This window comes from Mytilinidion resinicola (assembly GCF_010093595.1).
Source record: "Mytilinidion resinicola strain CBS 304.34 unplaced genomic scaffold BDZ99scaffold_10, whole genome shotgun sequence".
Lineage (NCBI taxonomy): Eukaryota > Fungi > Ascomycota > Dothideomycetes > Mytilinidiales > Mytilinidiaceae > Mytilinidion > Mytilinidion resinicola.
The window spans coordinates 810118-834150 of NW_022985446.1; the positions used below are offsets into that span (position 1 = coordinate 810118).

Here is a 24033-nt window from a genome sequence, read left to right on the forward strand (position 1 = left end):
TACCTAGATCCGAGGCGTTTTGTTCGACTCCATGGGGCCATTTCTGCAATTACCAAAAAAAAAAAGCGACTGGGTCTCTCGGAGTCTATCCTCAAAGGTTGAGCTTCTCAAAATTGGGCGAGAATCAACCGTGTTGGAATAAGTCAGCTAATGAGTCGTTAGCACCGCGAGCTTAGAGGAAACGCGGATCCTCTTCAGCTCGTCAAGGGTTGTCATGCAAGTGCAGCTTTATCCGAGGCATTTAATTCGTGGCTGTGTCTGGTTGGTCCAGACTTTCCAGCGTTGGCGAGTGTGGCGCTCCGGAACAGTATACCTACATTACTAGGTAGGTATTCCCGATTGCCTTATGTAGCCTAGTGCCTTGGCAAGCTCATACTACTTATTGTAGGTAGGCGCCTCTGTTTGCTCTCTAGACCCCATCAATACACACACCAGCGCAACAATTAAATACGCTCTTTAAGAAGACGCAGACTAGAGACTGACACGTGAAAAGACGGATCGCAAGCAAGCAAAACGAAAGAGAAATAAGTAGACCAACAATTCAGGACCGCGGTTCCCTAGTATTATTTTTCTCATAAAACGAGATTATACAAACCCCGATACCTTTCTCAGGACCATCACCCACAAGTTCTTATCCAACACCATTGACCACAGGCATACAATCCGGCCCCCATCGCATTAAACTTTACGCAACACGCTCAGACATTGCCGTGTCACCAGCCCAAGATCCCACGCTATGCACAACCCAGGAACTCCGCTAACCCAACCAAGTCCAAAGTACGCCGCGCTCAAAAACATAAAGGAGTATCAACAGGAAAACGTCGTAAACATCCCACGCTAAATATTCACATACTATTAAAACTGCCTCTGTCCACCGGCAAACTCGTCATCCTGCACCTCAACAAACCGCCCCCTGATCGGCCGCTGCTCGCCACTCACTGACCGCACATTCAGCGGTTGCGGGTAGAAGTGCGCAGGCGTGTTGGTCTTGCTAGGCGGGGAGTCGTAGTCGTCCGGGTTCACGCTCTCGTAGCCACCCCGTGTTGTCGCTGAGGTAGGGGTGACAGGCGCAGGGACGGCGAGAGATGGGGAGCGGGGTGGTGGGAAGTGCTCGCTAGCCATGGCGTCGCGGGAGGGGTCGTACGGAGGGTTGGAGAGGGTACGGCGATGTTGGTGTTGCTGCTGCTGGGCGTAGGCGGCGGCGTATTGAGGATCGTTGGGGGAGAGTTGGGGGTCGTATTGCTGCTGTGGTTGGTCTTGGTAGCCTTGCGGGTAGGTGCCTGGGGGATATGCGGATGGCGGGTAGGTTACTGGAGGGTATGGCTGCGGTGGGTATGAAGTATGTGGGCTTGAGGGGTAGCTGCCTTGTTGCGTTGGATAAGCAGATATTGGGGTATTGTATTCAGCGGCGCGATTAGGTGGAGTTCCGTAAGGAGAGGGCTGATGATTGTAGGATGGAGCAGCGCTTTGGGCACCGGGAGAGTGAGAGTTACCCCACTTCGAGGGGTTCTCGGCAACGGCGCTCATTTCGGTAGCCGAGTTGTTCACTGGAAGCTCCACGGGTGGTGGAGGTGGAGCCTGGGGTGCTGGCTTGTTCTTGAGGTTCTTCTTGTGGCGATGAAGACAGAAGAGCGCGAGGAGGAGTACGAGTATAAGGAAAGCAAGACCGCCAACTGTACCTCCGGCGATGGCACCGACGTGGCTATTATGGTGACTCGTGCCATTCCCTGGTGCTGAGGTTCCACTCGGGAAATACCGTGTTGCCGTACGAGCAGCAAACGTGGGAACACGAGTAAAGTAGACAGAAAGATCGGGGTTGCTCCAATCGCTCACGGGCTTCGTAGCTGTTGCTCCGCCAGTAGGTCTGCACATTGTTAGAACTGTCTCAGCACAGGGGACTTCCTCACTTACCCGCCACCAATTACTGAAATGATCGGCGTAGGAACGAGGTATTTGGTGATATTCGGATGATACTGGTCCCACAGCGAGTTTGCAGGGCCATTCTCGCCCAAATTCATGTTATGGGTTCCCCATACGTTCGGAGAGTCGCAGCTGTCAGTATTCGCAAAGTAGCCTCCGATGACAAGCATTTGCGAGTTGTCGATAACGTTGCAGCTGCTGATGCCATGGGGGGACGTCCCTTCTCCGTACACCTTCACCCACTTGAAAGAAGGTACGCTAAGAACGTAGGCGTCATCGAATCCAGTGATGTTATGAATACCTTGTCCGCCGTAGAGGTAGCTGCCTGCGTCAGTTCCCAGATGCCAGGAGCAGGTCGTGGCGGTGTGTCTTACATGTTATAAGATGAATGGTCGTCAGCCCACGTGACGCCAGCACAGAACTTCCGCCGCATGTCCGGAATGTCTCCGGTCGCGTTTTGAGTGTACCATTTCGATGATGCTACATCAAATAGATGAATTTCCTAGGCACAGTCAGCAAAGTGATCCAGCGCATATCACAAAACACCTTACACTCATGTTGGCGCCGACGACAGTCCCATCGTTATACGGGTCCTCCACGCCGCCGAAATACACGAGCATTCCCCCGTCCGAAGCGGGCAGATACGACATTACACCTTCTGCTCTGCCCATGTTGTCTGGTCCAGTATTGTTTGTCCATGTGTTGGTGTTCATGTCGTACTTGATGAGGTTACTTGTGGCAAGCGGAGCGCCATTCCATCCTGGCACTGTCTGATTGTTCATCCATCCACCATAGTAGAAGCCAAATCCAAGATCATCTATCGTCGTGCCCGCGCCCCAAGCAACTCTTTCGATACCCTGCAGCACGCCGTCTGTGTGGTTCCACTGGTTCAACACGGTGTCGTACAGCCAGAATGAAAAATCGTCAGGAGAATTTTGAAATTCTCCACCATATAGGTAGAATACTTTGTTGGCTTCGTCGGTCCATAATATGCCACCAGAAACGCTTGGTATGGAGCTGTTCTTCGTCAAGTTCGCGTGTAGCTGGGGCATTCCCCCGTCGTCGGTGGTCGTGTTAAGGTCATTGTAGAGGAGCCATGTATCTTGCGCCAGGTCAGCAAGCGGTCTAATATTTGAGACCGATGTTTTGAACAGTACATACTAGTAAAGTTTGATGGATTTGCGGATATGGGATTCCATTGCACCAAGCCCCCGTCAATGTATAGTTTCCTATCAATAACAGCAGTCTGGTGTCCAAAGCGGCGGCAGAAATCGTTCAGAGGATCTTTGGTGTCTTGCAAGGATTTAGCGGCAAACACAAGGGCGACAACTATGCAAAACAGCGCGTGCGCCATGGTCGAGTCAAATCACAGGCTCTAAATGGCATAAAGGAATGCCCGTGGAGTGTGGCAGGGCCGCATGAGAGGGAGGGGAGACGAAGACACGAGAACCAGCAGCTTGGGATGAGGAAAGACGTGTGGCAGCACAGGGCTGAAGGGTGGGTGGAGAGATGGAGGAGATCTTCAGCAGTCTTACTTGATTGACCGCGCCCCAGGATGGCGCTGACAGTGACACAGCGGCAGGTCCCTCGTCTGCCCTCGGTGGACGTGCGGCGCCCTGCCGCCGAATCCAATGGGCTGAGGGCTGAGCGTTGAAGGGTGAGAGCCAAGACCGTGGTGGAGGCTGCGGCATCCTGGCATGGTGGCTCTCACGAGACAACGCGGCTGCGCTGTCGAGCTGCATGCCAGCATCTAGACGCCCTCTCGACCTCGCATGGCGGCCGTAGCCGTTTGAAATTTCCGCTCATCTCGATCAAACAGCGCGAGCCGGCGTGGCCTCGGTATGCAAGAGAGAGTGCGGTGAGGTCCTTCAACCTCACAGCCGCACGCCGGGGGAACTGCAGGCGGCGAAGTAAGCACCGCGCCTCTTCCTCCCGCCGTCGCTCTTGACTCGTTCGATGTTGCGACTGGCCGGGGGGACATGGTGCCCATCTCGGGACGAACACGATATCGGTGACGTTCCGCGATGGAGGCAGTTGGCAACGACTGCCAGCGGGAGCACAGAATCGACCCAGAAGCACGAGCGCGATGACGGGCCGTTGCACAAGTTCACGATTTGTGCGCCGGTCTAGCCATGGGGAAAAAGGCGACCTATGGTTGGGAACATCACGCCAATACTGCTGACATCCTGTTGACTGTTCTGTACAACTTCAATGATATCACATTACAGTGAACCTTGCCGAATAAAGTCGGGACAACTCTAGGCTTGATGCTGCCAGATGTCTCCTGACCAAACGGAGGGCCCCATCCTCCGTACACGACGTCGTTACTTCCACGAGAATTTCCGAGGATGCTTGTCTTTCATGTGGCTCCTTGCGGTTCATGTTCAGGCGTCCTGCCATCCCTGATGTGGGATAGAGACGGCTTTTTTAAGATAAGATCAGTGCTTATTTCCACACACTACCCACGGCTTAAGCCAGAGGACGGTCCGATAAGGTGAATTCCGGCACGCGCAATAGGAACAGGCAATGGATCCCGTCCCGTTTCACATTTTCTCGCCGCAAGAGACTGTCTGCCGTTGTGAAGGGTTGTGAAGGAAGCTTAATCAGGAGGGCACGGGGGTCGTGGGGATCTCCAGCATGAGGCTGTGTAAAACTCAAATAGAACAGCACCTCGCGCTTCCCCGGACCTCAATATTGACATCAGAGCGTCAAGTAAGACACAGCCTTTGCAACCAAAACCACGAGCCAACGGTCCGAATAGCAATTGCACATTCGGAGGAAAATCTGTTGCCCTAAAAGCGAACCCGAAGCTCTCAAGCGCTCGCTGCGCGTCAGAAAAGACACAGCCACGCGGATCGTGAGCCCCAGGATTAGAAAGGAACTTCGTCGTTCTCGGTCAATCGAAAATATGGACAGCCAACGGAGATGTTTGCGACCGCCCAGGAGCATTGGAGACCTTAGTTATATGTAACGTGGAGGAAGCGACGGGCGCGGAGAAGAGTTTTTGACGTCGGTGGTGCACGGCCTGGCGCTAGTCCAGTTCGGTGTGTCACGGGCTTGACCAAATTCCTTTCGAGGTTCAAGCGTGATGGCAAGCGGTAAGCGCAGTATTGAGAAGGCTCACTACATCGTGACAAGTCTGACCGATGTGGAGTCTTTCGGGTTGTCCGATCACATCGCAGGTCCCTCAGTAGACTTCACGTCATTGCCGAAATGCTAGATGCCATTGTATTGATACTGGAAGTAGACCGTAATCAAATAGCAAGTGTTGGTCCGTAAGCCAGCCCCTACATGCTATTATGGTGTCTTTTTCGAAGCCATGCCAAGATTCGCTTCATGATGTCCATCGCCAATAGGCTTTCAATGCACACTAGGCAAGATCCGAGTCGAGAAGACAGAATTAAAATCGACTTTAATCAGCCCCCATCGGGCTCCTTTCTTCACGTCTAAGTTCTCTTTCTCAAGGAGACCGCCAGCCATGTGATTACCACGTGTAACTTCAATTCCCCACTCGCTGAAAGTCCATAGGCCAGCTCGCCCACAACTTCGCTCTATGAAACATAAATCTAAGCGTTGTAGATTGGTAGCAAATCGGTTTTGGTGAGAGCTATGGAAGAGACTCTCCACATCTCTTGCGATCGGCTCCTGAATGTCGAGCCGACACTCCTCGTCCACTCCACTGATATCACAAAGCACAAAAATCTTCACAGTTTTCAAGCTACTGAAGGAGACAGGCCAGGAATAGTCGCACAAAAACTGACTTTGTTGTTAGTATAAATTACTGCAAAATAAGCGCCGTACTCAATCAGAAAGAAAACTACAGATCAGGTTGGGTACCACGAATATACCCCAGTGACTGCGCTGAAGAACGGCCAACAATAGATCCATGAACGCTTGCGGGTGCAATTCTAACGTTGGCATGATCCATAAACCGTCTAATTGGGGTATACAGCGGCTTCTATTCTGGAATGTGCACTGACCTGCTCAAATACTTCGTCGTTCATATCGATCTCAAGCTGCTCCAGGCCCTTCCAGACTCCCGCCAATTTTTCGAGATCCGAATTCCTCCATTCCGGACTGTGATATCTAGACAGGTCCACTGGCGCGCGGGCTGTGAGACTTTGCAATGATTTCGCCTGCTTAGATATAGCCGGCAACAAGACATTCCAGTCCATGCTCTCATTGATAATCGAGAGTGACTCTAAGCGATCTATAGAGTTTATGAAATCGATGACTATAGCCGGATCATCATATCCATCAATGCATCCATTGTACGGCGCTTTTCGGAGACCGATATACAGTGATCGGAGATTTGGCAGTCGCCCGCAAAACCGCTTGAAGAAATGCGGAGGGCAACGGTTGCCTAGATCAAGGCATCTAAGGCGGCTCCAGTCCATGGAATATTCCAAAGCCTTACAGTGTTCTGGAGTGAAATCGTAGAAGCCAAGCTTGGTCTGGGCTTTCCCTGGCAGATTGAACTCCCGAAGCGGCGGCAGCCGGTCCTCCGCCTGAAGAGGCAGATTAAGGTTGTCTTGTTGCCAGTACTGAACGCTACGAATAGCAAACACCTGATCAGGAAGGTGGTTCCATGATTCGGTTGAGGCAATTTCCAGCTTCAGTATCCTGAGTCGGCTTTTTCCTACAAGTACTCGTCTCACTGCCTCAAGTTCGGACCGTGGTCGAAGAATGTAATTTGTAGCTCCGCTATCGACCACTAGGTCCCCTACAGTATCGTAGAGGAAAACTAAGCATGTCAACGAATAGAGTGACGGAGAACCGAGAAGGCGCCAGTCTAGTGGTATTGACTCTCTTTCTGCCTCCGGTCTGCGAAGATTGTTAACGAAAAGGTTTGCATCTGGCCACCAGTTTTCAAGAGTTGATATAAAATCTTCAGGGATGTGTCGGTTCGCGTTCCAGGCAAAAGATTGGAGGTATTTGAGATTGCAAAGCACCTGCTCTAGCTTGAACCAGTCTTTGTCCCCTTTGAAATCAGATACTGTGATCTGCCTAACATGCTTCGACAGGTCGTGGTTGGTATCGAGCAAGAGCATTATCAGCTGCTCTGAAGTGGCTGAAAGAGGTCCGTCGTCACTCAGTGTGATGGAGCGCCATCTGAAGGAATCTGCGAGGCGTTTGGCTCCTTTTGATACCAATGCTAATTGCTTGAAGGATTGTGGACAGTCGACATCGAGCTTCTCACCGTTAGCTATTGAAAGCTAAAACGCTTTAAAGAACATAAGAGGACCTGATCAAAGATAAGGCGCATAGAATCATCATTTAGGTTCATCAGATTCGCCATTATTGTGACAACCTTCGAGGTCTTCGCTGTAAGGTGACGATATGTCCGGCGAGTCTAGCTTCGCCTCTGTTTTTATAGATACCGGCGTTCAAATGATACCTTGGCGGCAAGGTTGGAATGGCATTAGCTCGAACCTAGGAGTAAGCAAAGACTTGCAACTAGGCTGCGAGTCCGAAATCGCGTGCAATGAGGACGAAGACGCGAAATCACTACTGCTGACCTTACAAGATGAAGCCCTTGGACCGCTCTCAGTACCTCTCCGTGTTCCTCTGCTTAGAAGTGTGTGTGTACGATGTTCCTGCGGAAAATGATCCGAAGAGTGTCGTCGAATGTCACTGCAATTTTGACTAACCCGACGCGGATAGCTCATGGCCCCACTTGAGAATTATTCCGTCAGCCTCTCCTTTGCCTCACCTCGATCTACCATCACGATGTCTGAATTCTGCAAAAGGAATTCAACTTTTCATGGAGCTGAGATCGCTTCTGTCGCTCTGTCGCTCTGTCGCTCTGTCTCAACCTTTGTCTCCCAATGACTGATATGTCGACGATTGATAGAGCTACGGTTCTCCATACATTGCTACAGTATTTTCAGGCCGTTATTCTGTGCACTAAAGCATATTTCGAACGTGCTACTTTTATATCTCTCTGTCTCCTCAGTAAGCCGGCCTTGCAAGGCTTCAAGGCATTATGGCTGTTCTTGGCACACGCTGGTGGGAGAGTTGAAAACTAACAGCGGCCAATTCGACCCAGTCCGCCTGACCTTGGTCAGTTCCAGGTGTCCACTTGTCTGCATTGTCTCCTTGAATCCTCTAAACCGGACCAGGGGCTCCACAATGTCGTCGAACAGAAAAGAAAGCAAGTAGAGACAAAAGCAGATATGATGGGTACAATAGAACCAAAGTCCGGGAGTTAGGGTGGAGATCCATGGTTCTTGGAGATCATATGACCGATACGTTCCAGAAATCTGTAATGTCCACATCTCACGTCTCCCACCTCTCGAAATTCAGCCCAACACATCCTATTCAGGAATCTAGGGCCGAGTATAATTCCCACCACCAAGCTCCCTCTACAGGAACCCATGGCAGGTCCACGATCCTATCTAGGCTCTGCCTCCCAGGGAACGCTACCACTGTATTCGTCGAGCGATTTTCTTCCGAGTTATGACGACACGTTCCTTCGTGTCGAATCGGCCATTGACCACGCCCAAGAAGAAGCACGTCATAATACATCGTCTGCGGGCTCTGAAGTCTACGACCGCTTTGGCTATACTCTATCCAATGAAAATGGCTCTCCTCTTGATGTTCGAGACCATTTACATCTTCCAAGTTCTGTTCATACACCTAGAACTCCATCTCATCAACAAGGTCCAAGCGTCTGCAATCACTCCGAGGCGCGAGATCATGTCTCGTCTGTCGTATTATCCATGAATCCGATGCCATGGAGCCACAGAACCTACCACCAGAGAAGGGAGGAAGTAAAGAGGATGCTGGAGAATATGAGAGAGAGGAAACTAAAGAGACAGTTAGAAAAAGAACTGAAGAAAAGATCAGAGGAGCAACCAGAGAGGAAGCTGAAGAAGAAGCTAATGAAAGAGGCCTCGACAGAACCAGGCCACGAAACAAGCCTAGAAGCCGAGGTAGACGCCGAAGTCGAAAGGCAGATATAACACATTCGCACCTACCATCAACGCCTCGGCTCCAATGCTATTGAGCTCCGAAACCCAGCCCATTTTGGCGATGAGGCCAAAGAGCGTGCAAGAAGGCGCGTGTATGCAGGTTTGAGACCCTTCCCTACCTAGCAGGAGTTAGCGGAGGAAGAACCCGACCCGAAGCTTATGCCGCTCGTCGTCAGAAGCTGTAGGATCGAATCTACACCGCCGCCTTCTCCTCGACTTGCACGGCTTCTCTGGGCTCAAAAGACATCTATGATGCAAGCTGGTGACCAGGCGATGGTTTATTTTTGCATTAGGAATTGACCATTTCTCTGCTTTTTATCAAATTTTTCAGAGCTACATAACTCCTCATATGTCATTCCTCAAGCACGGGAAAAGGGGTCAGCGGGAGTCCCCTTTACAGCGGTATCGACAGAGCAACAGTGACACTCAAGCAGTCACGCAATGTAAAGGTACACACCGTGGAAATCGGCCTCTCTCTTGACATACCGACTGGCTGTCCACAGGGGCCTTCCTGACAGCAGTATCGAGAGCACATGGGGAACACTCAAGCGGTCATGCACAATATACAGTTCAACGCCTTGGACATCAGAGTTTCTCTTGACTTACCGGCTACCAGTCAGTAGGAGTCCTCCTGACAGCGGTATCGCATGAGCAACAGTGCTACCCAAGTGCTCCGAGCTCGGTCCATTCACTCAATGCGCTGTGGAAAAGAGAGCCGACGTCACGTGGTCTTCCCTTTCTTCCCCCTCCTCAATCCGGCAAGTCTTGGCACGCCAAGCGGGCCTCAAAAGTGTCTCAAAAGTGTCGAGTCCTATAATGCCCACCTCCATTCCAACGACGCGGACAAAACCGATCTCCAAAACTTCCTCAAAAATACTACTTGATCCGGCGAATTGCGTCCCGGTCTCAGATCTGTTACTAGAGGTGTGGTTGTTGAGTTATTGACAGAAAGGTGATGGAAGACTCGAAAGCGCGGATTTTAGCCGCCAAGCCCTGAAGATTACAAACGTGTTACATAAGCCGCCAGTCTTTCGAATTTCACAGGGCTTACCTCCGCGCCGACGAGATAGAGGGTGGGATTATGGTCTAGACACATCGCGCCAATATGCACAGTCTGTCGCCCAGAAGATGCTGTACATATCCACAGATTTGGGGATTGGTATTGAAGCCGCCTGATGAGTGCAAGGTACTTGTATTTACTGTACTAAGACACAAAACTAGGCACGCCATCTTTCCATTTCTTCCAAAATGCTAATAATGTGTTGAAGAGCCACAAACAGCGGCCAACTAGGCCGACTGTCAGGGCATGGAGCCTCTTTGATTCAAGCCATCAGGGCCTTTACATCTTATCCGAATTTTCGGAATGTGTTGAAGCACCTCAAACGGTGGTGAGCGAGTGGGCCCAGACTTCTGGCAAGGCACGGTACATAGATAACACAGATTCCTCGCCAAGAACAGCCAGCTCAGTCCGCCAAATTACTGTGCCTTGCTATAGATGCCCGTAATACTTCCTGCGACTGTCTGTGGGGGTCCAAAGTACTATCTGCGTACACCGTGTTGGCGCTGTCTGGGGCAGCTTCACGAGCTTACTAGTTGTTCAAAATGCCGAATTTCTCTCTTATTCAAAATGCTGAAAACACTATGAAGCTTCTCACGCAGTGGTAAACGAGTATACGAATTCCTATGACGAGATACTGTACAATTCCAAAGCAAGCACAATCTCCAAACTACTCCTCCCCAGATTCCTCGAGTTCCTTCCACGCCTCCAGCACCGCCTCATATAACACTGGCTTTCCCTCGTTCTCCCAAAAGTCCATACCAACCGCCAAATCCTGGGACCTCCTGTCCCCCAGCACACTCGAAAGCTCCTTATCCAACCCCCTCACCTTCTCCGCCTCCGCGACATACCCAATATACTCCGCCCTTAAAGCCGCCTGCGCCTCATTATCCCGATCAATCCTCACCTCCCAACTCCTCAACTCCGGATTCCCCCTCGCCGCCCGCCCCGCCGCGACCAGCGAATCCGGAAAATCCGGCAGAAACAGCGGCAAGCGCAGCAGCTCCCACGGCACCGTCGTGCTCTGCTCCCAGTCCACCACCGCGGCGATCTGCGTCGGGTTGGCCGCGTCAACGAGGAAGTTATGGTGGGAGAAGTCACCGTGCATGAGCGGAAAGGGGCCTGGCCGGAGCGCCATGGACGGGAGGAGCTCCTCCAACCTTTTTGGGAAATCAAAGGCAGAGGCGACGAGGGGTTCGGCGAGGTCAGGGTCTTGGCGGTCGCAGACGGCGCGGAGGTTGCTGGCGGTGCGGTTGAAAGGCGTGCGGCGGCACCAGGCTGCGAGAAACTCAGCTGCAGTGGAGAAGGGGCCGCCGAGGTCCGGGATTGGGCCGATGTCATAGGTGCCGTCGTCGAGCTGGACGATGGAGCCGATCTTGGCGGAGCGGACGGAGGATATCTCTGCCTGCAGTTCAGCGACGGCGGGGAAGAAGGAGGGGTGGTGCTCCTTGGGGACTTGCCCACCACCGCCGAGGCCGCCGAATGCGTCGATCGCGTTAATGCCGTCTAGGAATTCCATGAGTATGAAGGCGGCGCCTACGGGGTTGAGCTCGCTGGTCTCGTAGGCGTACACTTGCGGGACTCGGATGCGAGTCTTCTCTGCGAGGAACCGCATTGTAGCTACTTCGCTATGGAAACGCAGCTCCCAGTCCGATGACTTTAGCTCGCCCCCTCGACGCCGCAGACGGACGATCCATTTGGTGTCATCGCTGAAGCTGAGGAGCCGGAGGACGTTGCGGCCGCCTGCGTTATACTTATCGGCCAGCTGGCAGGCGATGGGCATTTCGGGATCTCCGAGCATCGTCTGCTTCTTGATGAGAGCGTAGTCGACCAAGGCAGGCCAGTTGACCTCGCCCAACTCCCGTTCCAAGTCGATATCCGTGTCTTTCCAAGCGAAGTCGCCTGAGTCGGCAGCCATCTTCTTGAGGAGCGGGAGGGACTTGGTCTTGCCTGTGGTGGTGGTGGTGGTGGGTGGGGAGAGGAGGTAGGAGTAGAAGTAGAAATTTATGAAGGCGAGGAAGAAGGAAGATGAACAATAGTTTTGTGAGCGATATTGCTTGATGCAGGGGATTCACCGTCTCAGTTAGAGACGGCAGCCTATTTAAGTCCATTTGAAAGATTCACAATGCGTGTGAAGATCTCAGGACTTTCCTTCGTGTTCACTCTTGACGTGGAGCTTATTCTTAAGGTGGAACTTGTTCTTGACGTGGAACTTCTTGGACCACGCACTTGTACACTTGTCTGCCGCTGTTGAAACTCCTCGATGTGTTTTTAAAATCCTGAACTTTCGAGCTTATTGGTAGCTTATTCACGATGCTAAGACCACGACTCCTGTCTACTTCTGGGAGCTTGTTGAAGCACAATGCGTTGTTAAAGAGCGAATATGCAGACGATAACGCCCTGACATTCCGGGTGGCCACGTTAGCATCAAGTAAAAAGATATTAGCAGTCACAGGCGTCAGTGAAAGTGCACGCCCAGGGGTTGCGCATCTCACATTTGACGGGTTTGACAATGTTGGAATCCTGAAGTCCCTTGATCTAGCAGTGAGGGGAGTTGGTGATAGGGCAGTAATTAGGCTCGTTGATATCGCAGAACTTAGCATTGATGATGGCGCAATTTTTAGGCTCACGGATGTCGCAGTGCGTAGAGTCGGTGATAGTACCTCCTTGGGGAGCCTTGATATCGCAGCCCCTGGCGTTAGTAATAGTGTAGTCTCGAGGATTCACGATGCGGCATCCGTTAGCGTTGGTGATAGTCCAGCCTCGCGGGGCGATAATTTCGGAGCCTATAATTATGATAATAACGCAGCCTTGGTAGTCAGGGATACTAGTCCTTTGGGCGTTGGTCGGGTTGCCATCTGTAGGAATAGGCATAGTGTCCGAGATGTTGGCGTTCATCGGTCCTTTGCGGGGAAAAGGTATTCAGTCGTTGAATTGTTTGGCGTAGCCGAAATCCTTGAACTTGCATGGAAAGGAAGTTTGATTATAAGGAAGGATGCGCATGACATTCTCGACAGTCCGCGGATCTCGCAAGAAACACCTTCGTGGCCCTATAGTGTTCTGCTCCACAAGGAACGTGAGCTGAATCATACTCCCTATTTAACGCCCAGTTTGTTAGATACATATTTTTGCACCTTGCATTGTATGTTAAACGGAGTGTACGAAAACATCAAGTCCCAAAACGTATACTTACAGTACTTCGAAGGCCATGATTAGTTCCAATTCCAGTATTTCGTGACCAAAAAAACTATCTCAAAGGATGTGTAGCCGATATGATATGCTCCTTCCTTTTGATCTCTCTTCAGAATACCACCCTACCTTCGATATCCTTCAAATCGTAGCTGAGCGCTATCAATTGTCGCTATCTCCAGAATCCTCCGACTCCTAATCATCCCTCTTTAGGATCTTCCTCAAAGTCTCCTCATTCTCCGACGTCCTCTTAACCTTGCCTTCCTCAACAGGCTTATCAGGTTTTTCCTTCGCAAACAGCGCTTCCTTCAGTATTCCGGTATCATCAACCTTCTCCAACTGCCCATGCCGCCGCCTTGATTCACGATACCAGCTGATCTGTCCTCCATCGGCTTCACGATGCTTCTGTGCATTGAGTTTTGCGGCGCGGATCGAGGTACGGGAATAGACGAAGAGAAGGCCGGCCATTGTCAGCGCGGCCAGAGGTGCTACGAGAGTCTGTGTTCATGTCAGTCTTATAATGCCTAATAATAAAGAAATGATCAAGCGCCAGATGTAGTAGATTGAATGACTTACACGTCCATTGATGAGACTCCTTCGTGCTACCTTCTTAGCTCCTCCGGGGACGCCGGGGACTTCGGAGATGCCGTCTGCGGAGCGCGGTACTGACAGACGTCCTCCCATACTAGGCTGTGGCTCTTAAAGTCGAGGATGAGCTTGGATGCAGCTGGTGGTGGTGAGTTGGGTCGTGAGTGGATGCTACGTCATTGGGTGGTTCGAGGACGAGGCGCAATAGACCATGGCGGGACGGCTCGTGTTCGGTGTAGCGATCCGAGAAGATATCAGATATCAATCTAGAGTTTCTTTAAATATAGTAGATGCTCTTAGGACTTGACCTTTGTGAGGCTGTTGTTGTATGGAGAGCAGTTTCTGCCGCAAAGCTCGGATGCACGGCATGTGTTGAGCTTCAAATAATTTGGAATGGACTCTAGTCACAAATTGTTCAACAAAGCGCCGAGGCAGGCGTCCTATACAGAATCCTTCGTGTTTCTCCCATTTGTCATTCATCGCGTCTACGCTAGGCTGGTGGAATTGTCTGTCGTTTGTTGGCTAGATAACACTGCTCTGTCATTCCGAGACTGTTCTCATCCAGGCCTTGCGTCATTACTAAAGTTGTACCTTTCACCGGAGAGGCCCTGTCACCATTCTACCTATGAATTTCATCATACATAAAGTCACAGCCTCTGCCGTATCAGTCGCCGCATCGCCGCACTCCTCCACTTCCATTCTTCTGTCGTTCCGCGCTCCCTCGAAACTGGCCGCCACACGCCTTGCGTCGGTTTCCCGCCACTTCTCGTCTTCGCCGTCAATCATGGCGCCTATTCAGAAAGAGTGTGACTATCTAGTTATCGGGGGAGGCAGCGGCGGTATCGCATCTGCGCGACGAGCGGCAAAACACGGCGCCAAAGTTATTGCGATTGAGAGCGCCCGGCTGGGAGGGACCTGTGTGAACGTCGGCTGCGTACCCAAGAAAGTGACCTGGAACGCCGCCGCAATCGCCGAGAATTTCAAAGACGCGAAAGCCTATGGGTTCGGCGGATTCGAAGAGCCTACATTCGACTGGCCGTACTTCAAGAAAAAGCGCGATGCCTATGTCAAGAGGCTGAATGGCATCTACGCCAACAACCTCGGAAGAGACAAGATCGACACCCTGCATGGTCGTGCCAGCTTTGTGAGCAAGAACGAAGTCGAGGTCAAGCTTGACGATGGCACGAAGCAGACCATCAGGGCGAAGAACATCCTCATTGCGACTGGCGGCCGTCCCACTATCCCCGATATTCCCGGAAAGGAACTCTGTATCGACAGTGATGGCTTCTTTGACTTGGAAGAGCAGCCAAAGCGGATTGCAACCAGTGGAGCCGGCTACATCGGAGTTGAGATGTCTGGAATGCTGCACGCTCTTGGTACAAAAGTCGATTTCTTCATTCGTGGAGACAAATTGCTCAGGAGTTTTGATCCTCTGATTCAAGACACTGTCACGAAAGAGTACGAGCGACAGGGTGTCAATCTCCACAAGGGGGCCCAGATCACAAAGGTCGAGAAGCTGGACGACGGCTCGAAAAAGGTGTACTACAAAGAAGGCGACAAGGAGTCGAGCATCGACGTCGACGTCGTTCTCTTCGCTGTCGGCCGTGTCCCAGAAATCGAGGACCTTCATCTCGACAAGCTTGGAATTAAGCTCAATGAAAAGAAACACATCGTCGTGGACGACTACCAGAGTACCAACGTCGAGAACGTCTTCGCCCTCGGAGATGTCTGTGATCGTGGTTTCGAACTAACACCCGTAGCCATCGCCGCCGGCCGCCGTCTCAGCGAGAGACTCTTCGCTGGGAAGAAGGACGCGCATCTCGACTATAGCAACATCCCCTCCGTCGTCTTTGCACATCCTGAGATTGGAAGTATTGGGTTGACCGAGCCGCAAGCGAGGGAAAAGTATGGCAACAGCGTCAAAATCTACAAGACTGAGTTTACAGCTATGTACTACGCCATGATGGAGCCCGAAGACAAGGGCCCTACTGCTTACAAGATCATCTGCGAGGGCGTGAATGAGAGAGTTGTTGGGTTGCATATCTTGGGTGTGGGCAGCAGTGAGATTCTGCAGGGCTTTGGTGTCGCTATCAAGATGGGCGCGACGAAGGCGGACTTTGATAACTGTGTCGTGAGTTCGAAGAGATCTAAGTTGATATTTTACAGCAGAGCTAACTCATTTCATTCAGGCAATTCATCCTGTCTCAGCAGAGGAGCTAGTCACCATGACCTAGTCGGGCGCGCCTTCAGTGATTGCTCTGCGGAATGGCGAAATCGCACATATCTAGACTCCTATTGTAGATGTACAACACCTACTCGAATGAAAACACTAGACTATTTTCAACTCCCAGGAGTAACGTTGATACGTGAACTACATGAGAATTTACTTCAGATAAGAGCGTTGCCCTTTTCAGACACCCGTACCACGGTTCTATTAGTCCAGCCTTCACGTAGTTTCATTCTCGCACATACCTGTCGATTCGACTGGCCTCTCTTCTGCGACGACTGTAATCTTCTAGGGCTCACGTGGCCTCGTCATCATATCCGTAACTCGTCACAACTCTACGGTTCTCCCTCTCTACTAAGTTTCAACTATCCAGACTCCACGTAGCCTCGTCATCATAGCCGTAGTTCGTCACAATTCTACTGTCCTCCCTCTCTACCACGGTTTTACTCTTCCAGACTTCGCATAGCCTCGTCATCAGGAGGAGCCCAGAAGCTCCAATCTACCGCGGAACCACCCACTGCCCGCTGACTCACCGCTGACTCATCCCCTCCACGAAAATCTACTTAAACTCGCCCTCTCCCCGTCCCTCTTCTCTTCTTCGCCTTCGGGCATTCCCTCCTTCCACTTCCTAAAATCAAGGTCTCACTCCATGTATCACATATATTTGTATATGTAGGGCACAAACCCGGCCCTTGTAGACTATGCTATCTCGACCCTTCCCCGGCCATGTATTCCCACCTCCTGTCACTCTTTCGGGGCAGCGTGTTCACAGATACTTAGGTGGAACTGAGATGGTCAGGTGGATGAGATTCTTGTGGATTTGGTTGGATATTTAGAGGTTTTTGACCCGAGAAGGGTTTTCCTCGCAATTATACACTGTTCCTGATCTACATATGACTTCTTTGCTGTGATGTTTGTGAAATTGAGATGAATTTTGCCTTTGTGTGGTGAGGACAGGTGGTCTGAGTGGTGTGGTGTGTGAGCCAGCGCCGGGCCTTTGGCCTACTGAGACATCATAGCGGCTCGTAGTGACTTAAATAGTAATGTGAAGCTCATATGTCACTGCTTGAATGCATTCCAGATGCTTTTGAGACGTCTTTAGGCGTGAATGATGAGGAGAGGGCTAAACCAGCCCGTCTCAGACCTTCGGCAATCTTACACCGAGTACACGATTTGACGGCACACGACATGAGAATCTCACGATACAGGACGATGACAGCTGTTTGAGGATCTCTTTTACACGAAAATAACAATGCGTCGATGATTCTGCGTAAAAATTCAAACTCCCGCTGCCAAGTACATACCTGTGCGAGAACGTGAGCCACAACAAGACACCCAGCTTTGCCATGCCCCCAATATACACAGTGAAAGCCGTTTCCCTTCCATACAGCCCCATCATCAAACCATCCCTCCCAAACCCACCCCCATACCCCCTCTCCCAGCCCATCTCCCCACCTCACTCCCTCTCCTTCTTCCCCGCCACAACCCTCAGCACAAAATTCACCACTACAGCCGCCAGCAGCGCAACCGCCAACACCGTCGGGCCCAGCCGATCGTCGAACCCGCCCTGCCCCCGCTGCCGGATGCTCTTCGCGCGCCAGTGGAACGTGAACAGCGCGTAGATCATGGCGGCCATGGCGACCAGCGTGAACAGCCCCGCGCTGATCTGCCCGACCCTGTCGCCGAAGTTGAGCAGGCCGATGGCCAGCCCGCCCAGGATGACGGTGAAGTTGAGCCAGCTGAGGAAGGTGCGCTCGTTGGCGAAGAAGACTTTGGGCTCGACGCGGGTGGGGAGGGCGATGCGTTTGCCTGGGGCGGTGGTGAGAGTTGGAGCATTGGAGAGAGGGAGGGAGTGAGGAAGGGAGAAAGGGGTGGAGGGAGGGGAGAAATACCTGGGGCAGTTTGGAGGAGAGGTTGGGTGGACATGGTGGGGACTGCTGGCGTCGGAGATGGGAAAAGGGTTGGTATTGAGCTTCAATGGGTAGGATGATTGTAGGAGTGAACAGGTAGGAGGGCTGCAGAGCTCGACCAGGAGTTTGAGGCCGATATAAGCGTGTTCTGTTGCTGAAGAAAAGAAAGAAACACGGCAAAGGTCTTCGATCCATCGAGGGCTCTCGTCCGCCCACGTGCACCGCAGCCAATCGCTAGAACCCCCGCCCGCAACAGCAACAGGCGATCTCCTGGTCTTAGCTTAGGTAGCCTTCACTGATGCCGAACAACAACACCACTCCTCAAGCCCCCAAACATCACCATTGGCACGCCCCCGCAACCCTATCACCTCCTTAGATTCCTAAATTAAAACAACCGAGCCCATCATGACTTCGGTATGTGTGGCTCTTGCTGAAGCGCATGTTTCCGAATGCTAATGCAAGTTCCCACAGCCTGTTACGACGACTCGGCTGCAGCAAATCGCAACAGACGTACATACACCTCCTTTCCCGAGATCTCGCGCAAAGAAGCTAATTGGAGTCTCAGGCGTGCGAAAGCGCCATCGGCAGCTCAGAGGGCTACAACCACAGCAGCGTCGCAGCCTGGAACACGGCCATCATCGTACGTTCACCGTATCACACGAGCACCCCGAATACGCTCTCATACCCTCAACACCGCCGTCTACTCCCCCTTGCTAGCTGTATCCCATCACCTTTTCAGTCCCCACAGCACTTGTAAATGAAGCTTCAAAGACTAACACCCTCCCCCAGAACGGTGTGCTCCGCGCCCTCATCTCGGAAACCTCATCCACCACCAACGCGCATCCCCCCTTCAAATACGCCGTCAACAGCACCATCATCCAGCACATCACGCCCAGCCCCGGCGTCGCGGGCGAGAGCGGCAGCACCGGCCGGCGGGGGATGCACAGCGCCATGGGCGCGTACTGGAACAACGACCGGGACGGCATGTGGAGCTGGAAGTACGACGGCGGCGAGAAGAAGGGCATGGATATTGTGGTTAGTGTCATGTGGGTGGCTGTATGAGCGAGTAGAATATGTATGAGATAGGAAGGGGGGAGGTGTTGGAGTATTAGTATCCTGGGGGTGTGGGGGCAGTGAGAGCGATGTGAGAGTATGGTTGAGAGGAGTGAACAAAAATTGGAGGAGCTGACTGCGATGAGGCCTTGGGTGCTGATGAGGCTGGTCGGTTGCATGTTGCATCTGCTGGCGGTGCTTGGAGTCTGTTTCTTCATTGTCTTCTCGCGACTTGGCGGTGAGCAAATCCGATATCGTAACTATGCGCTTCATATGTTGCTCACCTTGTGATGATATGGTATTCGGAGGTTGTATATTTCAGTATGTCCATGGGTGAATACTAAGGTTCTATTTTTTCAAGATTCACCTTCGAGAGTAGCGCGTCGGCATGGGCAGGGTAGACTTCAGGTACAGACATTTTCTTGTCCCACCTGAGCACTCTACAAGATCGAGCGCACTCTACCTCGCTTCTTTTTTCACTTTACACAACACACACTATCTCCACAGTCCCTTGAAGATGGCGTCGTCGAAGAAGCCTAGGAAGGCTAGACGGCCTTCGTTCTTGTATGTTGTCGCAAGGCGTTACCACTAAGAAGAAAGGCTAACAGAGGCGTTAGGACGATGGGTAGAGAGGTCGTAAACCTCAAGGTCGGCTCAGAGGAGCAAGTCTACAGTGTTCATCAGGATCTGCTTGCCTATCACTCGGAATATTTCCGTGCCCTCTTCAAAGGCTCGTTTCGAGAAGCTCAGGAGAAGGCGTCAGCTTTGCCAGATACTGACTGCCGGACCTTCGAAATATTCATGGATTGGTTGTACTCGGGCCAATTCCCATGGGAAGGAAGCGAAGACGACAACTTGCCGCATGTGCCGACATCTGGCAGGGACAATACTCGGGAGGTTTCGGAGAAAGTCGAAGATGGCGACGACACCAAAGACGACGAGGACGGGAATGCTGAAAGAAAGGCTTTAGACAACGCAAGAGAGGGCGTTGCACAGTACACTCTCGACCTCTTCATCATGGCCGATCGCTACAACATTCCTAGGCTTCGCCATGATGCTCTCAGTCACTTCTTCATCTTCTTCGCACAAGACGCCCAGAGAACCCTGTCCCAGTCCAGCGTCACAAAGGCCTTCTTATTTCTCCCTGAGAGCTCGCCAATGCGTACCCTCATCTGCGACCTGTTCTGCGCGCGGATTCAGAAAACTAATATTCTAGAAGATGCTCGCTCAGCCCTTCCCGTGGACTTTATGTTCGACGCCCTGAAGGGAGTGCAGAACATCATGAAGCAATCAGGCACGTCTTTTCTAGTGCGACCACACAACAAGCACAGGCTTTGTGTCTATCATCACCATGAAGCAGGGGACGCAGATGTTTGCGAATACAAAGAAATTCCGGGGACTATCTATGGACCACCAGATTACCCTCGAAAGAAGGGCCGACACAGTGGTTGGGGATGATGTTCTAGGCTTGTGGAAGTGTGTGTGTGGTACGGGAAGCCCAGCTTCTCGAGTCGGCTGAAGGGGTTAGGTTTGGAAAGGTAACAGTGGACACTTGGAGTCACGTACGTGGCATGGCGAATCCGGTTAGTTTACATTCGTGCTTGAATCTTGTGCCTTATCATACAAGTGCGACAGATGGCGAGCGACCATTAGGAGCCCCTCACAGGCTCAGTCATAATTCAGACAGATTCCAACAACTTGAAGCCTCGGATTAGATCGAGCTCCTGCTGCCCAAGTGAGACGGTGCATTTTCACGAAGTCTATAGTACCAGGCCATAAGTTTGGGCACACGGCTATGACACTGCTCTGGCTGCACTTTCGCTCTCTGGACACCGCTGTAAGGACTGCCCTAGGTAAACCGTCTTCAACTAGTCAAAAGGTAATCTGCTCTCCACTGGATTGACCTTTACATCGTATTTGGAAGTTCTTAAGCCTGTCGGGGTATCCTAAGGAGTGCCTAAACTAATGTCTCAGTAATGTAAAAGTGCCCAGGTGAAAGTTTCTAAATGCATCTAACTACATATGAACATCGGGTTATGATGAACACCGCTGCAGTCTTCCTACTAAGCTCACGAATTCAGAAGGCCTTGCGATGTAAAAAGTTGTGGGCTGCATATCGCGTTTGCGAACTCAACCTTGGAAGGGTCCTCGAGGTCGACCTAAACTGCACACCCTCTCTGCTTTCCTCCCTCTCACCTCCACTCCATTTCACCTTCAACCTTCCATTTCATCTCAGCGAGCTGTCCTTCTCCGCTTAATCAGCTACAAGATAGCTTAAGGCCCCCTTGCCTGCTGCAGCATCTGAAGCCCGCCTTCGCTGTTTACGCGTCGACGCGCCTCTCGTCGCGCCCTCCAATGTCACCTCGTCCGAGCTCACTTCCACCGCATCCCGGAAAAATGGTTATTGAAATTCCATTCGTAGCTCCTGGCGGCTTTAAGATGCCCGCCGCTCCGACAGCTCTTGGACCAGACAGGAGGAGTCTTACGTTCGGACAAGTTGCTCCCATGTCACCATCAGCCATTCCCGACCGGCCATTCCTCTCCACTGAAGCGCCGACGGCGCCAGATGCGACGCCCAATTCCGCCTCCGTTGGGGCACCAGAGTCACAGCCGTCGGAGAAGCCGGACAAGGACAAGAACTCAGCAATGCCATCATTCATGTAAGCCTCCCAGTTGCGCTCGACCGCCAAGTGTAAAAATGGTCTAACAGCTGTCTAGGACAATGAGCGGAGTGCTGGTGCAGCTGAAGGTCGGACCAGAGGGACAAGACTCTGGCTCACCGGTTGTCTACGGCGCCCACAGAGATCTACTCGCGCACCATTCTGGATACTTCCGGGCTCTCTTCAAAAAGGGGACTGAAGAGAGCGGCGACCTAACGGTCCTGTTGCCGGACATTAGTCCGAACACCTTCAACATCTTCCTCGACTGGTTCTACTTCGACCGCTTTCCGTGGCAGCCCCGCGGCGAGCTGACGGCCGCAATCGAGAACCTGAATCTAGAGATCGACCTCGTAGACCTCTACTACATGGGCGAGAAGTACAACATCCCCAAGCTCCGCCGCGACGCCATCAGCGAGTTCTTCTTCCACTTCGCCAAGAACAATCGCAAGTGCGTCGCCGTCCCTACGATCATGCACGCGTTCAGGACCCGCAAACTCGCTGACGGCTCGCCCCTGCATTCGCTCCTCATCGACGTCTTTTGCGGCCGCATGGGAGCCGCCTCGCTCAACGCGCAGCAAGATGCGCTCCCGAGTGACTTCATGTTCCGGGTCCTGCTACAACTCCAGCGCACTATGCCGCCGCTGGGCGAAGTCTTTGGAACGGCGACAGCGGGACACCATATCTGTAAGTATCACGAACACAAGGACACGTCCGACAAGTGCGGACATGAAGGGACTATGATCAGACTTCATCCGTACAGGACTTTCGTTCTACTTCCACCAGCTTGAACGTTTGCCAGCAGGGGAGTTGACTGAGTGTTAACTTGCACTTTCAAGTTTCATATGGTGTTGGTGTTTGATGCTTCCACGGTGCGGAGCATCAGGCCAATACTCCGGTCGAGCCTGTCAGCTCAATATTTGCGGCTGTGGGATGATCTCACCTTGGGCCTTCTCTTCTTGTCTCAGGATTCATGGCATTGTTGATTCAGGGGCTTCTGTTTCCCAAAGGACCTATATGCTTTGAGGGCTTATGCGTCTCAAGACCAAGTGGATGAGTTAATGACTAATTACCCCGTCACAAGGTTGTATTTCTTTTATGTTTCCAGGGCGTGGGGCAGCAACAGGGCCATAGTGCTTTTGAACCTCTCGGCCTAAGATTTGCGACTTTAGGAGGGAGTCACTTGAGCCTTCTCTTTTTTCGTCTCAGGCTTCATCATGGCGTTGTTGATTCAAGGCCTCAAGTGTCCCAAAGGACTTATGTGTCTCTGAGGCTTATATGTCTCAGAGACTTATGCGTCTCAGAACCAAAGTGGATATGTTAATGTCTAAAATAACCTCATCAGAAGCCTGTGTTTTGCTTTTCCCTTCTTCCCTGCCAACCCGCCTCTCTGTACCATACCCCCCCCTTCACGAACCCGCTTCCAACAATAAACTCATACACAACGCAAATGAACCGAACCAATTGCACCGCTTCCCCAAACCACCCCAGTCTGATAGCTCAAGACTAATGCGCCACGGACCATCCAACCCAACCTCCCATCTCATCATCCATCATTCACCCCCGCCACAAGCGGCGAGGCTGGCGTGAATTGGAGGACCTAGAAAGCGAACTGGAAAGATTGCATGATAGCGTCTCGTAATATGGAAATGAAACGCGGCATATAGAGGTGAACCCGTAGCTGAGCATGACTATGAGAGATTAAAGCGAACTTTTGGTTGCATCCAGGAGCAAGGCGTCCATTGGGCCAGAAGCTGCGCAGGGTAGTTGCAGGGAAGGAAAAGGTAGGCTCTGAGACTTCGTGGGGTAGTCGGTGATGCGGCATTGCAGAGGTGAGCCGGGCTCAAGGTTGGTAGATGGCATTTGAGGTCTTTCAAAGGTATTTCCGGCCACAACACACCTGACACGGGCTTAAATCCCCCCGTTCTTCCATTGTCTCGTCCGAAAGCTCTTCTCGGTCTAAGGCATCCTCCGACTCGGCCGCGACCTCACTCTCGTTCCTCCTATGATCAGACAACCCGCTGTATAAGAAGCGAATTCGCTATCACACTCAAACTGGCACACCGAGGCCTCCCCAGTACTATAATCCGTCATGTGCTAAACGGGGGGTTGTGTTCAAGAGCTGCAAACGAAGAGCAGTGGTTGCGAGTTTAACGTATAACGTAATCCACAAGTTAGTGGCCCGCACAAGCTAGTGGCCCACCCAACTCAACACGCGACGCGTCGTCCAACAACCACCCCAATGGCAGCACCACAACAACAAGAAGCCATCTTTCAAGAAGGCAGAGTTATTCTAGGCGTTCAAGCCTACAAGACCGGCCAAATTACATCCTTCCGAGGCGTTGAGAAACTATACGATGTGCCCAGAAAGACGGTTACGCGTCGCGCCCGTGGTATTCCTCCACAACGCGGTGCTATCTCCAAAAATCGCCGTCTTACACCTGTACAAGAAGAGGTT

General features: G+C 52.0%; 11 protein-coding genes across 11 annotated transcripts; 6 read left to right on the forward strand and 5 right to left on the reverse strand.

Moving 5' to 3' along the window:
• Nucleotides 1-393: 393 nt before the first annotated feature.
• On the reverse strand, nt 394-3374 carry BDZ99DRAFT_29622 (uncharacterized protein). Its single transcript, XM_033714135.1, has 5 exons — nt 3082-3374; nt 2472-3022; nt 2295-2422; nt 1912-2241; nt 394-1864 (listed from the first exon to the last, which is right to left on the reverse strand). The coding sequence occupies exons 1-5, from the start codon at nt 3272-3274 to the stop codon at nt 856-858; spliced, it is 2211 nt and encodes a 736-aa protein (XP_033576473.1). The 5' UTR covers nt 3275-3374; the 3' UTR covers nt 394-855.
• Nucleotides 3375-5855: 2481 nt separating this feature from the next.
• On the reverse strand, nt 5856-7219 carry BDZ99DRAFT_520861 (uncharacterized protein; the record flags this gene model as incomplete). Its single annotated transcript, XM_033725567.1, has 2 exons — nt 5856-7112; nt 7166-7219. The coding sequence occupies 2 exons, from the start codon at nt 7217-7219 to the stop codon at nt 5856-5858; spliced, it is 1311 nt and encodes a 436-aa protein (XP_033576474.1).
• Nucleotides 7220-8277: 1058 nt separating this feature from the next.
• Nucleotides 8278-9213, forward strand: BDZ99DRAFT_29760 (uncharacterized protein). Its single transcript, XM_033714152.1, has one exon. The coding sequence runs from the start codon at nt 8298-8300 to the stop codon at nt 8883-8885; it is 588 nt and encodes a 195-aa protein (XP_033576475.1). The 5' UTR covers nt 8278-8297; the 3' UTR covers nt 8886-9213.
• Nucleotides 9214-10621: 1408 nt separating this feature from the next.
• BDZ99DRAFT_388052 (uncharacterized protein) lies at nt 10622-11869 on the reverse strand (the record flags this gene model as incomplete). The annotated part of the gene is made up of 2 exons (XM_033715555.1): nt 10622-10873; nt 10910-11869. 2 exons carry the CDS (start codon nt 11867-11869, stop codon nt 10622-10624), a joined length of 1212 nt encoding a protein of 403 aa, XP_033576476.1.
• Nucleotides 11870-12067: 198 nt separating this feature from the next.
• Nucleotides 12068-13406, forward strand: BDZ99DRAFT_29835 (uncharacterized protein). Its single transcript, XM_033714168.1, has one exon. It carries the CDS (start codon nt 12265-12267, stop codon nt 13165-13167), a length of 903 nt encoding a protein of 300 aa, XP_033576477.1. The 5' UTR covers nt 12068-12264; the 3' UTR covers nt 13168-13406.
• Nucleotides 13250-14088, reverse strand: BDZ99DRAFT_29755 (uncharacterized protein). The gene is made up of 2 exons (XM_033714150.1): nt 13717-14088; nt 13250-13638 (listed from the first exon to the last, which is right to left on the reverse strand). The coding sequence occupies exons 1-2, from the start codon at nt 13822-13824 to the stop codon at nt 13336-13338; spliced, it is 411 nt and encodes a 136-aa protein (XP_033576478.1). The 5' UTR covers nt 13825-14088; the 3' UTR covers nt 13250-13335.
• A 424-nt stretch (nt 14089-14512) lies between these two features.
• BDZ99DRAFT_476928 (glutathione reductase-like protein) lies at nt 14513-15962 on the forward strand (the record flags this gene model as incomplete). Its single annotated transcript, XM_033722086.1, has 2 exons — nt 14513-15859; nt 15918-15962. 2 exons carry the CDS (start codon nt 14513-14515, stop codon nt 15960-15962), a joined length of 1392 nt encoding a protein of 463 aa, XP_033576479.1.
• A 1449-nt stretch (nt 15963-17411) lies between these two features.
• On the reverse strand, nt 17412-17881 carry BDZ99DRAFT_488446 (vacuolar transporter chaperone 1; the record flags this gene model as incomplete). Its single annotated transcript, XM_033722906.1, has 2 exons — nt 17412-17764; nt 17848-17881. 2 exons carry the CDS (start codon nt 17879-17881, stop codon nt 17412-17414), a joined length of 387 nt encoding a protein of 128 aa, XP_033576480.1.
• A 340-nt stretch (nt 17882-18221) lies between these two features.
• BDZ99DRAFT_463298 (dynein light chain, cytosolic) lies at nt 18222-19170 on the forward strand. Its single transcript, XM_033720048.1, has 4 exons — nt 18222-18279; nt 18337-18375; nt 18431-18505; nt 18655-19170. The coding sequence occupies exons 1-4, from the start codon at nt 18271-18273 to the stop codon at nt 18925-18927; spliced, it is 396 nt and encodes a 131-aa protein (XP_033576481.1). The 5' UTR covers nt 18222-18270; the 3' UTR covers nt 18928-19170.
• Nucleotides 19171-19250: 80 nt separating this feature from the next.
• BDZ99DRAFT_463299 (uncharacterized protein) lies at nt 19251-20623 on the forward strand. Its single transcript, XM_033720049.1, has 2 exons — nt 19251-19482; nt 19536-20623. Exons 1-2 carry the CDS (start codon nt 19436-19438, stop codon nt 20374-20376), a joined length of 888 nt encoding a protein of 295 aa, XP_033576482.1. The 5' UTR covers nt 19251-19435; the 3' UTR covers nt 20377-20623.
• A 692-nt stretch (nt 20624-21315) lies between these two features.
• BDZ99DRAFT_520870 (uncharacterized protein) lies at nt 21316-22366 on the forward strand (the record flags this gene model as incomplete). The annotated part of the gene is made up of 2 exons (XM_033725568.1): nt 21316-21578; nt 21637-22366. The coding sequence occupies 2 exons, from the start codon at nt 21316-21318 to the stop codon at nt 22364-22366; spliced, it is 993 nt and encodes a 330-aa protein (XP_033576483.1).
• Between the last annotated feature and the right edge of the window lie 1667 nt (nt 22367-24033).

Bases quoted from the DNA above. Each gene is read 5' to 3' on its own strand.
- BDZ99DRAFT_29622 (XM_033714135.1), bottom strand. From the start codon at position 3,274: ATGGCGCACGCGCTGTTTTGCATAGTTGTCGCCCTTGTGTTTGCCGCT. The intron at 3,023-3,081 runs GTATGTACTGTT...ACCTGGCGCAAG, and splicing joins AAATCCATCAAACTTTACTA to ATACATGGCTCCTCTACAAT. The intron at 2,423-2,471 runs GTAAGGTGTTTT...GACTGTGCCTAG, and splicing joins TCGTCGGCGCCAACATGAGT to GAAATTCATCTATTTGATGT.
- BDZ99DRAFT_29760 (XM_033714152.1), top strand. From the start codon at position 8,298: ATGGCAGGTCCACGATCCTATCTAGGCTCTGCCTCCCAGGGAACGCTA.
- BDZ99DRAFT_29835 (XM_033714168.1), top strand. From the start codon at position 12,265: ATGCTAAGACCACGACTCCTGTCTACTTCTGGGAGCTTGTTGAAGCAC.
- BDZ99DRAFT_29755 (XM_033714150.1), bottom strand. From the start codon at position 13,824: ATGGGAGGACGTCTGTCAGTACCGCGCTCCGCAGACGGCATCTCCGAA. The intron at 13,639-13,716 runs GTAAGTCATTCA...ACATGAACACAG, and splicing joins GGAGTCTCATCAATGGACGT to ACTCTCGTAGCACCTCTGGC.
- BDZ99DRAFT_463298 (XM_033720048.1), top strand. The intron at 18,376-18,430 runs GTACATACACCT...TTGGAGTCTCAG, and splicing joins TGCAGCAAATCGCAACAGAC to GCGTGCGAAAGCGCCATCGG. The intron at 18,506-18,654 runs GTACGTTCACCG...ACCCTCCCCCAG, and splicing joins CCTGGAACACGGCCATCATC to AACGGTGTGCTCCGCGCCCT.
- BDZ99DRAFT_463299 (XM_033720049.1), top strand. From the start codon at position 19,436: ATGGCGTCGTCGAAGAAGCCTAGGAAGGCTAGACGGCCTTCGTTCTT. The intron at 19,483-19,535 runs GTATGTTGTCGC...CAGAGGCGTTAG, and splicing joins GCTAGACGGCCTTCGTTCTT to GACGATGGGTAGAGAGGTCG.